At 43.0% G+C, this 13,562-nt stretch overlaps 1 protein-coding gene across 3 annotated transcripts in view; it reads right to left on the bottom strand.

Annotated features, from left to right (window-relative positions):
* The window catches only part of LOC106607564 (hippocalcin-like protein 1), a 22,916-nt gene extending 9,354 nt beyond the window's left edge, over nt 1-13,562 (bottom strand). Inside the window, exons 1-2 of one of the 3 annotated variants that reach the window (XM_014204618.3) lie at nt 13,378-13,562; nt 2,397-2,984 (exon numbers count right to left, since the gene is read on the bottom strand). In XM_014204618.3, the coding sequence (XP_014060093.1) occupies nt 2,397-2,774 (378 nt within the window). In that variant the 5' untranslated portion in view covers nt 2,775-2,984; nt 13,378-13,562. The other 2 variants (XM_014204616.3, XM_014204617.3) reach the window with 2 other exon arrangements.

Here is a 13,562-nt window from a genome sequence, read left to right as displayed (position 1 = left end):
CCCCTACCCCTACCCCGGTCAACAGCCCTGCACCCCCCACAGCAACTTGCCCAAGCCTCCCCCATTTCTCCTACACCCAAATCCAGATAGCTGATGTTCTGAAAGAGCTACAAAATCTGGACCCCTACAAATCAGCTGGGCTAAACAATCTGGACCCTGTCTTTCTAAAATTATCCGCCGCAATTGTTACAACCCCTATTATTAGCCTGTTCAACCTCTCTTTCGTATCGTCGCCTTTCTAAGGTCTTCGAATGCCAAGTTAACAAACAGATCACCGACCATTTCGAATCCCACTGTACCTTCTCCGCTATGCAATCTGGTTTCAGAGCTGGTCATGGGTGCACCTCAGCCACACTCAAGGTCCTAAACAATATCATAACCGCCATCGATAAAAGACAATACTGTGCAGCCATATTCATCGACCTGGCCAAGGCTGTTGACTCTGTCAATCACCACATTTATTGGCAGACTCAACAGCCTTGGTTTCTCAAATGACTGCCTCGCCTGGTTCACCAACTACTTCTCAGACAGAGTTCAGTGTGTCAAATCGGAGGGCTTGTTGTCCGCACCTCTGGCAGTCTCTATGGGGGTGCCACAGGGTTCAATTCTCAGGCCGACTCTTTTCTTTGTATACATCAAGGATGTCGCTCTTGCTGCTGGTGATTCTCTGATCCACCTCTATGCAGACCACACCATTCTGCATACTTCTGGCCCTTCTTTGGACACTGTGTTAATTAACCTCAAGATGAGCTTCAATGCCATACAACTCTCCTTCTGTGGCCTCCAACTGCTCTTAAATGCAAGTAAAACTAAATGCATGCTGTTCAACCAATCGCTGCCCACACCTGCCCGCCCGTCCAGCATCACTACTCTGGAAGGTTCTGACTTAGAATATGTGGACAATTACAAATACCTAGGTGTCTGGTTAGACTGTAAACTCTCCTTACAGACTCACATTAAGCATCTCCAATCCAAAATTAAATCTAGAATCGGCTTCCTATTTTGCAACATTGCATCCTTCACTCATGCTGCCAAACATACCCTCGTAAAACTGACTATCCTACCGATCCTTGACTTCGGCGATGTCATTTACAAAATAGCCTCCAACACTCTACTCAGCAAATTGGAAGCAGTCTATCACAGTGCCATCCGTTTTGTCACCAAGCCCCATATACTACCCACCACTGCGACCTGTATGCTCACGTTGGCTGGCCCTCGCTTCATATTCGTCGCCGAACCCACTGGCTCCAGGTCATCCAGGTCATCCAAGTCTTTGCTCGGTAAAGCCCCGCCGTATCTCAGTTCACTGGTCACCATAGCAGCACCCACCCATAGCACGTGCTCCAGCAAGTATATTTCACTGGTCACCCCCAAAGCCAATTCCTCCTTTCCTTCCAGTTCTCTGCTGCCAATGACTGGAACGAATTGCAAAAATCACTAAATCTGGAGACTCATATCTCCCTCAGTAACTTTAAGCATCAGCTGTCAGAGCAGCTCACAGATCATTGCACCTGTACATAGCTCATCTGTAAATAGCCCATCAAACTACCTCATCCCCATATTGTTATTTCTTTTTTTTGCTCCTTTGCACCCAGTATCTCTAATTGCACATGAATCTTCTGCATATCTATCACTCCAGTGTTTAATTGCTATATTGTAATTATTTCACCACTATGGCCTATTTATTGCTTTACCTCCCTAATCTTACCTCATTTGCACACACTGTATATAGAATTTTCTATTGTGTTATAGACTTTACGTTTGTTTATTCCATGTGTAACTCTGTGTTGTTGTTTGTGTCGCACTGCTTTGCTTTATCTTGGCCAGGTCACAGTTGTAAATGAGAACTTGTTCTCAACTGGCCTACCTGGTTAAATTAAGGTGAAATAAAAATAAATATAAAATGGTCTGAGGACTTTAACAAGAGAATGTGTTCACTTCTATCACCACCACACACAATCGCCTGAGTCAACACTGATACGGGACATGCTGCTCTGGCCACGGTGGTGGGGAGAGCAAATATGACCATGTTGATTAAGGGAAACAAAAATAGAATGAGCTGCAGCCAATGTCCATGCTGAAAATATGTTTACGATATCATGGACGTGAGTAATAAAGAACGTATCATTCATTAGATAAATCACAAAGACAAGTAAAAAATAGGACGCTGAAGTGAGCAGAGAACATATTGGAGGGTGTTCTGACTAAATCCACCAGTAAAATCCACCACAGGAAGTTAGCAAACACTTTTATCCAAAGCAACTGATACAATTGTAAACTATCCACAGTCAACATATTCATAGTATGTGGTCCATGCAGGAATCGAACCCCTGATGATACCTGCACCATGCTCAGTTTCTAATCCATTGAACCAACTCATTCTCATCTCAACTCACCTGTACGATCTCCAGCATCTCAGCCCGGCTGATGTAGCCATTCCCATCCAGGTCATACATGCTGAAGGCCCAGCGCAGCTTCTGCTCCAGGCCGCCGCGCGATGTGACACTCAGCGCGATGATGAATTCCCGGAAGTCGATGGTGGCATCGCCGTTGGTGTCGAACGTCCGGAAGACGTGCTCAGCAAACTTGGAAGCGTCGCCATACGGGAAGAAGTTGGCGTAGATCTTCTTGAACTCTTCGACTGTCAGGTGGCCCGTTGGGCAGTCTTTGAGGAAGCCTCGGTACCACTCCTGGAGCTCATGGTCGGAAAACTCTGTGTTTTCGCGCAGGTCGTTCAGCACTTCAGGCCGCAGTTTGCTGTTCTGTTTCCCCATGATGGCCCTCTGGAATGGGGTTTCAAACCTCAAAGGCCTTTTCTGGTTAAATGAAGGTGAAATGAAATGTGGAGCCTCTCCCACAGTCAGCTCTGCTATTAGTCTTGGAACCTTATCTCCACCACGCAGGACTGTAGGTCCCCTTCTGCTCTCCTTGCGATGTCTGTCTGCTGGCTGGCTTGCTGGCTGCTCAATCTGCGTCCTCTTCCTCTGTTCCTACGGGAGATTGAACACTCTTATTATGAACATCAAGTGAAACACTCAAGTGATAAATTGGTTTAATCCAAACCGCATCTGGATGTTGCGTTATACTGTAACTCAAGAGGTAGAAGAACCACCTCAAATAGCCCAATGTTGTTTCATACTGAATTATGGTTATTATAACGTTTGACTGTAGAGGCTTTAAACAGCCAATGAGCAGCGGCAGAGTGAAACTGATAAGATGACAACTGAGATGTTCTGAGTGCCACATGGGATGGTGAGGCCTGGTCTCCGTGGACACCATTTACATCCCCTCGCAGTGTGAGGATTTATTTATTGACCGTTCGCCAAGTGGTGGAGGGAGAGTGTCCGGGACCATTCTAGACTTCAATAAGTCAGTCTCTTGTCTCCAAAGGTCAGCATGGCACAAGAAGCTAAGGTTGTTACCTCAGAACTCAGATAACCATTAGAAAATCCAGGCAACTAGGTTAGGATGACACATGGGAGACAGTCACACACACAGGCATGGGTTTTCAGCTGTATGTGTATTAAATGTTACTGGAAAAGTAACACATAGGTGAGAAAACCATCATGCATGCACATGGCACACATTTAATGACACGATATACACTGCTCAAAAAAATAAAGGGAACACTAAAATAACACATCCTAGATCTGAATGAAATAATCTTATTAAATACTTTTTTATTTACATAGTTGAATGTGCTGACAACAAAATCACACAAAAATAATCAATGGAAATCCAATTTATCAACCCATGGAGGTCTGGATATGGAGTCACACTCAAAATTAAATTGGAAAACCACACTACAGGCTGATCCAACTTTGATGTAATGTCCTTAAAACAAGTCAAAATGAGGCTCAGTAGTGTGTGTGGCCTCCACGTGCCTGTATGAACGCCTGGGCATGCTCCTGATGAGGAGGCGGATGGTCTCCTGAGGGATCTCCTCCCAGACCTGGACTAAAGCATCCGCCAACTCCTGGACAGTCTGTGGTGCAACGTGGCGTTGGTGGATGGAGCGAGACATGATGTCCCAGATGTGCTCAATTGGATTCAGGTCTGGGGAACGGGCGGGCCAGTCCATAGCATCAATGCCTTCCTCTTGCAGGAACTGCTGACACACCCCAGCCACATGAGGTCTAGCATTGTCTTGCATTAGGAGGAACCCAGGGCCAACCACACCAGCATATGGTCTCACAAGGGGTCTGAGGATCTCATCTCGGTACCTAATGGCAGTCAGGCTACCTTTGGGGAGCACGTGGCCCCCCAAAGAAATGCCACCCCACACCATGACTGACCCACCGCCAAACCGGTCATGCTGGAGGATGTTGCAGGCAGCAGAACGTTCTCCACGGCGTCTCCAGACTCTGTCACGTCTGTCACATGTGCTCAGTGTGAACCTGCTTTCATCTGTGAAGAGCACAGGGCGCCAGTGGCAAATTTGCCAATCTTGGTGTTCTCTGGCAAATGCCAAACGTCCTGCACGGTGTTGGGCTGTAAGCACAACCCCCACCTGTGGACGTCGGGCCCTCATACCACCCTCATGGAGTCTGTTTCTGACCATTTGAGCAGACACATGCACATTTGTGGCCTGCTGGAGGTCATTTTGCAGGGCTCTGGCAGTGCTCCTCCTGCTCCTCCTTGCACAAAGGCGGAGGTAGCGGTCCTGCTGCTGGGTTGTTGCCCTCCTACGGCCTCCTCCACATCTCCTGATGTACTGGCCTGTCTCCTGGTAGCGCCTCCATGCTCTGGACACTACGCTGACAGACACAGCAAACCTTCTTGCCACAGCTCACATTGATGTGCCATCCTGGATGAGCTGCATTACCTGAGCCACTTGTGTGGGTTGTAGACTCCGTCTCATGCTACCACTAGAGTGAAAGCACCGCCAGCATTCAAAAGTGACCAAAACATCAGCCAGGAAGCATAGGAACTGAGAAGTGGTCTGTGGTCCCCACCTGCAGAACCACTCCTTTATTTGGGGTGTCTTGCTAATTGCCTATAAATTTCCACCTGTTGTCTATTCCATTTGCATAACAGCATGTGAAATGTATTGTCAATCAGTGTTGCTTCCTAAGTGGACAGTTTGATTTCACAGAAGTGTGATTGACTTGGAGTTACATTGTGTTGTTTAAGTGTTCCCTTTATTTTTTTGAGCAGTGTATAACACTTCCAGAGAGAGATAAAGTGAGAGAGAAAGAGGTAACGTGACCGTTTCTCTCTCTGGTCAATAAAAGCTTCTGTTTGCCTCTCTTTCTCTCTCGCTGAGATTATTGGCCCAGGACAGATTATATCAGAGACCGGAGCGGAGGACAAAGGAGAACAGCAACTAATTGTTGGTTTGTGTCTGTGCTCTAAGAGGTTTCTAGAAAGTTCTCATCTTGGAAAGAGTCATGTCCACACTCCAAAATCTTTAATGTCATTTCCTGCAGTTTCCTCGATCTGAGTTGCAATACAATGCAAGATGAGAGCTCTAAGGGGGAAAGTGGACTGGGAGTAGCCTGCACTCCCTCTGACACACCACCACCCCCCTTAGCTTGGTTTGCCAGACTTACAGGAGTGCACAGCTGGGAATGAGACAAAACACACACACATACACACACACATCCAGAACCTGACCGCACCCCCTAGGGTTTTTTACTGTACCCAACTTACGGCGTGCCATGTAAAGGCACGGGGACGAAGACCAAACAAACACTATACAAAACACAGGGTAGTAACCCAAAACAAAAGAGCGAGGAGTACCTTGAATAAATAACAAACTCGCACGATGATTAACACACGGGACGAGACCCGTAATCATCTGCGCAATCCACAAGGGCACGAAAGCCCAAAACACACAGAACAGGTACTCACACGTCCCAACGGACATTGTAACAATAATCGACCCCCAATGGAAACCAAAGGGCACATATATACTAATCAGTGGGAATAGGGGACAGGTGTGCGTGATGAAAGTTCCGGAGGGATCCGTGACATGTTTTTATAGCTGGAGCCTTAGCCTAATATTGGCAATTCCAATGAAGTATTCAGTGCAGTGAACAGCAGTTGACAGCAATCTAGCCCAGTTTTCTTGTGTATAGAAAGTATTTGGTCAGAATTCAAACAAACCATAATGTGCAAAAAATGGCACTGCACGTAACAAATAATTCAAGCTTGAGCAGACATCAACAGCTTTTACCACGAGAAATTGCCTTAAGTCAAGTTTAGTGCGACATCAGTCCAATGCGGTTTATTTGCATCCCAGTCTTTGTTAGAGAACGTGGGACTATAAGGTTCTATCTGTATTTTTGTTCTGTTAGACATAGCCTTGTTCTTTTCAATGTAGGACTCTATTTCGTGCAGACGTTTTTTTGCACTATCTGACGTAAGATTATGCTTTTCCCCTCAATTCAATGTTTTGTTTGGTTAGTGTGTGTTTTCATTTGTGGATAGAACCACACTTTGTATATGTTAGGAGGAAAAGAACAGGCCTTACTAAATTCACATATGACCTCCACTGAAATCCATTAGGCCTTTGTTTTGAGATTGTGAAACAGGTTATCCCTAATGAGCCTAGATTCCTTCCTCAGCCCTATGGGCCATGGTCAAAAGGAGTGCACTACATAGAGAATAGGATGCCATTTGGGACACAGGCAACATCTGCTTATCCCCTCAGTTACACTGCAACAGTCTTTCCCTTGTCGGTCTGACTCTGCCACTTACTGTAGTCTGTAGAAGCCGCCCTGCCCCCATCCCTCTCAACCCTTCCCCAATAACTATGGCTGTTATGGTTCCACTTTTTCCACTAGCTAATGAGAATGTTTCACACAGCTTCCAGATTCCACACACTCACACGACATGTGTTTCCCCTAAGGCCAATTGGGAGTCCTTGCCCTGTCCCACCTCTGACTCCCCGAAAGTTCCACTCTCAGGCATACAAACATAGTTTTTCCCTTGGATGCCACCAACAATAGGATCACACCAGGCAATCATTAGCCTTAATGTGTCCAAGCAGCCAGAGCTAATTTATCCATGCATCCAGGAAAACCCCATAAACCTAATTTTAGTTAAAAAGTGTGCATGTGTGCGTGCTTGTGTCCGCATCCTCCCACACTGACAGGTATATGACAAATCATCATGTCCAGTAAATGATACATAAAACATGACTCTAGTAACCCCTAACCTCAGTATCGGCGACCGTTGCCTTAGAGCTTGCTATGCTACACATATCCCCAGGCTACAGGTAGGCTTAGTGACATCATGACATGACAGGGGAGACCCTGACTAGTGTCAAATTATTCCCCCCCAACGTAAAGCACCATATTTCTCTAGCTCCATTCAACCAGTTAAAACAAACAGCAGGCTGCATACCCCCGGAATAGCATTGTTGGTAATGGCGCTCCATTTAATGATGTCTGTCAAGGGGGTCAACATGTACATTTCCCATCGCTGAATACTGCTGCCGAGATGGATTGAACTGAGAAAATATTTGGGCCGTCTGTATTTATGGTAGCATCTTGATAGGAACGCAAATGACGTAGTTTCATGTGATGTGCTTTGGGCAGAGAACCCAGCTTGACATAGCTAGAGACTGTTACTCAGACTAACATTCCAAAGAGACTGGCCTTTCAGCAATCTCAACGTTCAATATGCGCTGGATTTACAGTGGAGTTGCTCATTGGTTGTTGGAAATAACATTCATATTTTCCATGAAAACATGTGGAGCCTCAAAAAAAGGTTGGAATTGCAGTATGTATTTACTTTGAGAATTTAGACATGAGTTATCAACTTTTGACAGATTGGTTTCATCTAAACAAACAAAAAATGGTTGCTTAGCATACAGAGTTCAAATATTTGCATAATCGTTGTGATTGGAGAATAGCTGTAAAGGTGATCGAATCAGGATCAAATCCTCGATTCTGCTCGAGCTCATTAATTATATAATGTTCATACTTGAAGATGGCAGATAGGCCAGTCTTTTTGGCACATGACATGAAGTACAGGGAGTGGATTAGCTAAAGAGACTAGTACACAGGCTAAACTTGACAGCCTTCTGGCATTGAAAAGCTCATTACCATAGCGTGCTGTGAAGCTGACTGTGATTCAATGATGTAGGACTAGGATTTTATTGGTAATGTGTCGGCCTCTAGGGCCCGATTCCGACATAGGAAATTACGGCTTTCTTACACAAGCCTTTCCTACGCATTTCTCAGTAGTTGTATTCAGACTTACCTCATTAACATGTGTAATGGGCATTGCAGGCGTGGTTACCTTGCATGCACTGAATAAATGTAATTAAATCGCTTAAAACCCTCCCACTTGCTGACCAACAGATTTTCTCGTGGCGTTTTCATTCAATAGGGTTTTCAGTATATTTATCGACATCCCTTTAAATACAGTGTACATTTAATTGCAATTTTGTTGACAGATTAGAATACATTGAGAGAACAGGTTCAGAAAATAGGGATCAATGAAAGAATGCCATCTATGCATCTTCGTCTCCGTTTCAGCACCAACTGGTAGATTTAAAAAATACTCTGATCTTGTAGATTATTTAGGCAAGTTTTAGGGTTAGGAAAGTATATACTGTATGAATCATTAAAGATGCAGAAATTGCTCCCGCCATTTCCTGGTTGCTAAAATTCTAATAGTTTGCCTAATTTCAGTTTGTGACAAAACAAGCAAGTATAGTGTAGACAATCGTTGTACCATCTAAACCACTGAAATACATTTTCCATAACCAAAAATATTGTATTTTTTAGCTGTTTGAAGCTGGTGTACAAACCTGAAAGTAAAAGACACAAAAAGAACGGGAAGCATATAAATAGTGCACATATAACAAATCTACTGCTTCTTAGACTTGCTTTCGATGAGAATGACAGATCTATAACTCACATTTCTATGGCAATTTGGTCAGGTCGCCAAAAAAATTACACATTGCAGATAATAAAAAAACACGTTTGGAGAGCCTTTACATACAAAATATATGAATGAATAAATAAATAGTGCTTTGATTCATCCTGAAATTTGTCATATTCAATTTCAAGCCATGAAATATTGGAAGGTGGAAAAAAGTGTACAATAGGGGTTGAACAATAGTCCTATAAATCTACCCTAATTCTCACGAATCATGGAACTGTATGACAACGGTCCAGTCATCGTGAACCGTGCACCAGGCTCCAGGTTTAACCTGCCACGTGTGGTCTGAGATCCATAATGATTCAAATAGGCTACTTATCCCAAATTATTGCACAATGTTAGCCTAAAATGATCCACTAATTCTAGCGACCCTGAGGAACAACTTGCATGGACGTGACAGAAGAAAGAAAGATGAACGGAACGTAATGGAAGGATGCAAATTGAAGAAAAGTAATACTAAAGTGACAGTTCTAAATGTATGGGGGTATTACAGGCAGTAGCTCCCGATAGTGGCTAATAATTAACATGATTGTTTTACAAATTGTAAAAGAAAACGGAGAAAAGCCCGGGCATAGGCTATAAACATTCTAAAGCGCATACATCAACTCAGCAGGTTCAGCCATACATAAACCTAGAGCTTGGGTGTTCAAATTTCATCCATGCAAATTATGAAGGCACACAATTAAAATTCGGAAATAATGGCACAGCTATTTAGAGCCTATTTCACTGTGGAGAAGGGGCCGCAATACATGTCCTGTTGATATGATTTTCAGTTTGCTTCCATATGGCTGGTTTCACATTCGTCTCCAGTGATCATAAGGAAAAATAATCTAAAACATTGCTATGTTTTTACAATCCCCTTCTCAAATGGATTACTTATTTTCCTAGCTCTTTGAAATAGCTCTTATCCATTTATAAATTACACTGCATGGAGTATGCTGTTATTTCTATCAGAAAAAAATTTAGTAGAGTCTTTTTCCACTTGGAACCGGCAGGTTCGCTCGACCTTATTCATGGTTTGCTCACACATAAAGGTGGTGGAGTTATCAGGGAATTAAGTCAAGGTCAGAATAGACACACCTCCACCAAACCTTCATTTCTTCGATCTCCATCCTGAATGAATAGCGGGGTGAATAGCATGACGTTCCGCTAGCGGAACACCTGCTCCAATATCCAATGATAGGCGTGGCGCGAATTACAAATTCCTCAAAAAACCCAAAACTTCCATTTTTCAAACATATGACTATTTTACACCATTTTAAAGACAAGACTCTCGTTAATCTAACCACATTGTCCGATTTCAAAAAGGCTTTACAGCGAAAGCAAAACATTAGATTATGTCAGCAGAGTACCCAGCCAGAAATAATCAGACACCCATTTTTCAAGCTAGCATATAATGTCACAAAAAACAAAACCACAGCTAAATGCAGCACTAACCTTTGATGATCTTCATCAGATGACACGCCTAGGACATTATGTTATACAATACATGCATGTTTTGTTCAATCAAGTTCATATTTATATCAAAAACCAGCTTTTTACATTAGCATGTGACGTTCAGAACTAGCATTCCCACCGAACACTTCCGGTGAATTTACTAAATTACTCACGATAAACGTTCACAAAAAACATAACAATTATTTTAAGAATTATAGATACAGAACTCCTTTGTGCAATCGAGGTGTCCAATTTTAAAATAGCTTTTCGGTGAAAGCACATTTTGCAATATTCTGAGTAGATAGCCCAGCCATCACGGCTAGCTATTTTGACACCCACCAAGTTTGACCCTCACCAAACTCCGATTTACTATTAGAAAAGTTTGATTACCTTTGGTGTTCTTCGTCAGATTGCACTCCCAGGACTGCTACTTCAATAACAAATGTTGGTTTGGTTCAAAATAATCCATAGTTATATCCAAATAGCGGCGTTTTGTTCGTGCGTTCAAGACACTATCCGAGGGTGACGAAGGGTTACGCGCCCGATGCGTTTCGTGACAAAAAAATTCTAAATATTCCATTACCGTACTTCGAAGCATGTCAACCGCTGTTTAAAATACATTTTTATGCCATTTTTCTCGTAAAAAAGCGATAATATTCCGACCGGGAGTGGTGGTTTTTGTTCAAAGAGAGAGAAAGTAAACATGGAGTCTACTCGTGCACGAGCCTCAGTCTCATAGTACTCTGACCGGCCACTATCCAAACGCGCTAATGTTTTTCAGCCAGGGCCTGCAAAGCCACGATTCAGCTTTTTGCCGCCTTCTGAGAGCCCATGGGAGCCGTAGGAAGTGTCACGTAACAGCAGAGATCCCCTGTTTTGGATAGAGATAATCAAGAAGGCCAAGAAATGTTCAGACAGGGTACTTCCTGTACAGAATCTTCTCAGGTTTTGGCCTGCCAAAGGAGTTCTGTTATACTCACAGACGCCATTCAAACAGTTTTAGAAACTTTGGAGTGTTTTCTATCCAAAGCTAATAATTATATGCATATTCTAGTTTCTGGGCAGGAGTAATAATCAGATTAAATCGGGTACTTTTTTTATCCGGCCGTGAAAATACTGCCCCCTATCCATAACAGGTTAAGTTGTAGGTAAGAATATGCCTTGAGAGAAAAGTGCATAAAAATTTAATAATGTTCAATTTACATGCGCTTAACCAGGTCGGGATCGGGGCCTAATGAACTGTTTGTTATATGGAGCAAAGGAGGATGGTGGCACCTTAATTGGGGAGAACGGGCTCGTGGTAATGGCTGGAGTGGAATTTGTGGAATGGTATGAAATACATTAAACAAACTGTTTCCATGTGTTTAATGCTATTCCATTCCATTAGCGCCATTCTAGGCGTTATTATGAGCCGTTCTCCCCATGGCAGCCTCCACTGATATGTAGGACTAACTTCAAAGTGACTTGGTCACACCTCTCCATCAACGTTGACTGTGAGGCGACTTTTGAGAAAAACTAGGGAAGGAGGTGACCTAGTATTTGATTGAGAAGGAGAAAAGGCATTTCCAAATCGTTCTCACTTCCATCCGTGAGTGTGAGGTTTACTGAGGCAGTGTCAGAGAAAACCATAAACTGTATCGGTAGTAGCCTATAGTCCCTTGACACACCCGTCTCCACGGCAACACCAGCAGTGCTAAGGCTGGTTTATGCAAGGGTAAGTGGCAGTAACTACCCCACTGGGGCACATCTTCAACAGGGCACAGCGTTCAAATCATTGCAGACAGAAATGGAGCGTATAGAACCGCATACACACTTCCATATTCCACTTGTTAGATGTGTTATTTCTATAAGTTCTACCTGTTCTGTCTCCAAATGAATTATTGTGACTTGAAAAAAAACACTGTCGGATATGACACAATGTGACAATATCTGCTGGAATACGACACAAATCTTCATCAGTGAAGTGGTCAAAAAAATAGGTGGTTAAACTGATCACCGGTCGCGGATAAAAAAAAGTTACGCTCCCTATAGGCCTACTTTCAAAGCATTTTTCCCCAAAATGTGGATAAGCGGTAGGTCAAAAAAGTGTGTAAACTGCATTTACCCTCCACTACACCACTGACTTCATCCATAATCTTCCCACATTTTGGGATTATAAATCAGTTAAAAATTCTGTCACGTCCTGACCATAGTAAGATGTTATTTTCTATGGTAGAGTAGGTCAGGGTGTGACAGGGGGTGTTTTTCTATGGTTTGTATTTCTATGTTCATGTTCTAGTTTTGTATTTCTATGTTGGTTTTGTTTGGGATGATCGCCAATTAGAGGCAGCTGGTCCTCGTTGTCTCTAATTGGAGATCATACTTAAGTAGGGTTTTTTTTTCCACCTGGGTTTGTGGGAGATTAGTTTTGAGTAGTGTCTGTTTCACCTCTGCGTCACGGTTTGTTGTTTTTTTGTCATTCAAGTTTATTTATGTATTGCATAGTTTCACAGTATAAATAAAATGTGGAACGACACACACGCTGCACTTTGGTCGCTCATTCCTACGACAACCGTGACAAATTCCTGAAAAAACTATAACATAAATGTTGACCATTGCCACAACAGATAATATGCCATTCTATTTTCCTGGTCCATAACCCCATATGAGATTCTCTCTGCTCCAGGCAAAAACACCACTCTGCCAAGATAAGCTACATACGCATATCAGATACTGTTTCTAACCATGGCAAGAAAGTTTACATTTTAAACTAGTCTGAAGGACGCGTAATTACGCACGTAAATGCATCGCCAAATTAGTCATCTGATTGAACCAACATCGAGTACATAAACCGACAAAAATAGATATCGAACTGTCAACAAATTCAAAGTTTTATACTTAGTCCTGGCTTACGATGTTGTATTATCCTTTGAAGACGGTTAGGGCTATCCAGTCCTGTCGTTGTCATGATGCTGCTCAATAACGTTAACGTTTATTTCTAATGCTTCAATAGAAAACTCAACTTAAGCTATTGGCAAAAGTAAAGTAAGGTTACCCAATTACCTTGAGATGGTATAAGCAACCTTATACAACTATCTTTGAAGGAAGTTTTCAAATATATTCAGAGATCGGCATAAAATTCATTGTTCTTCATGCAGCGCAGTTTCATCATTTTAGAGATTCGACTACACGGCTGTTCGACTTTCACTGGACTCGCCCAGTTCTCTGGTGGGGGATGGCCGTTCCAA

Source organism: Salmo salar, chromosome 06, assembly GCF_965601325.2.
Source record: "Salmo salar chromosome 06, fSalSal1, whole genome shotgun sequence".
Lineage (NCBI taxonomy): Eukaryota > Metazoa > Chordata > Actinopteri > Salmoniformes > Salmonidae > Salmo > Salmo salar.
This window is presented reverse-complemented; position numbering and strand designations above follow the sequence as displayed.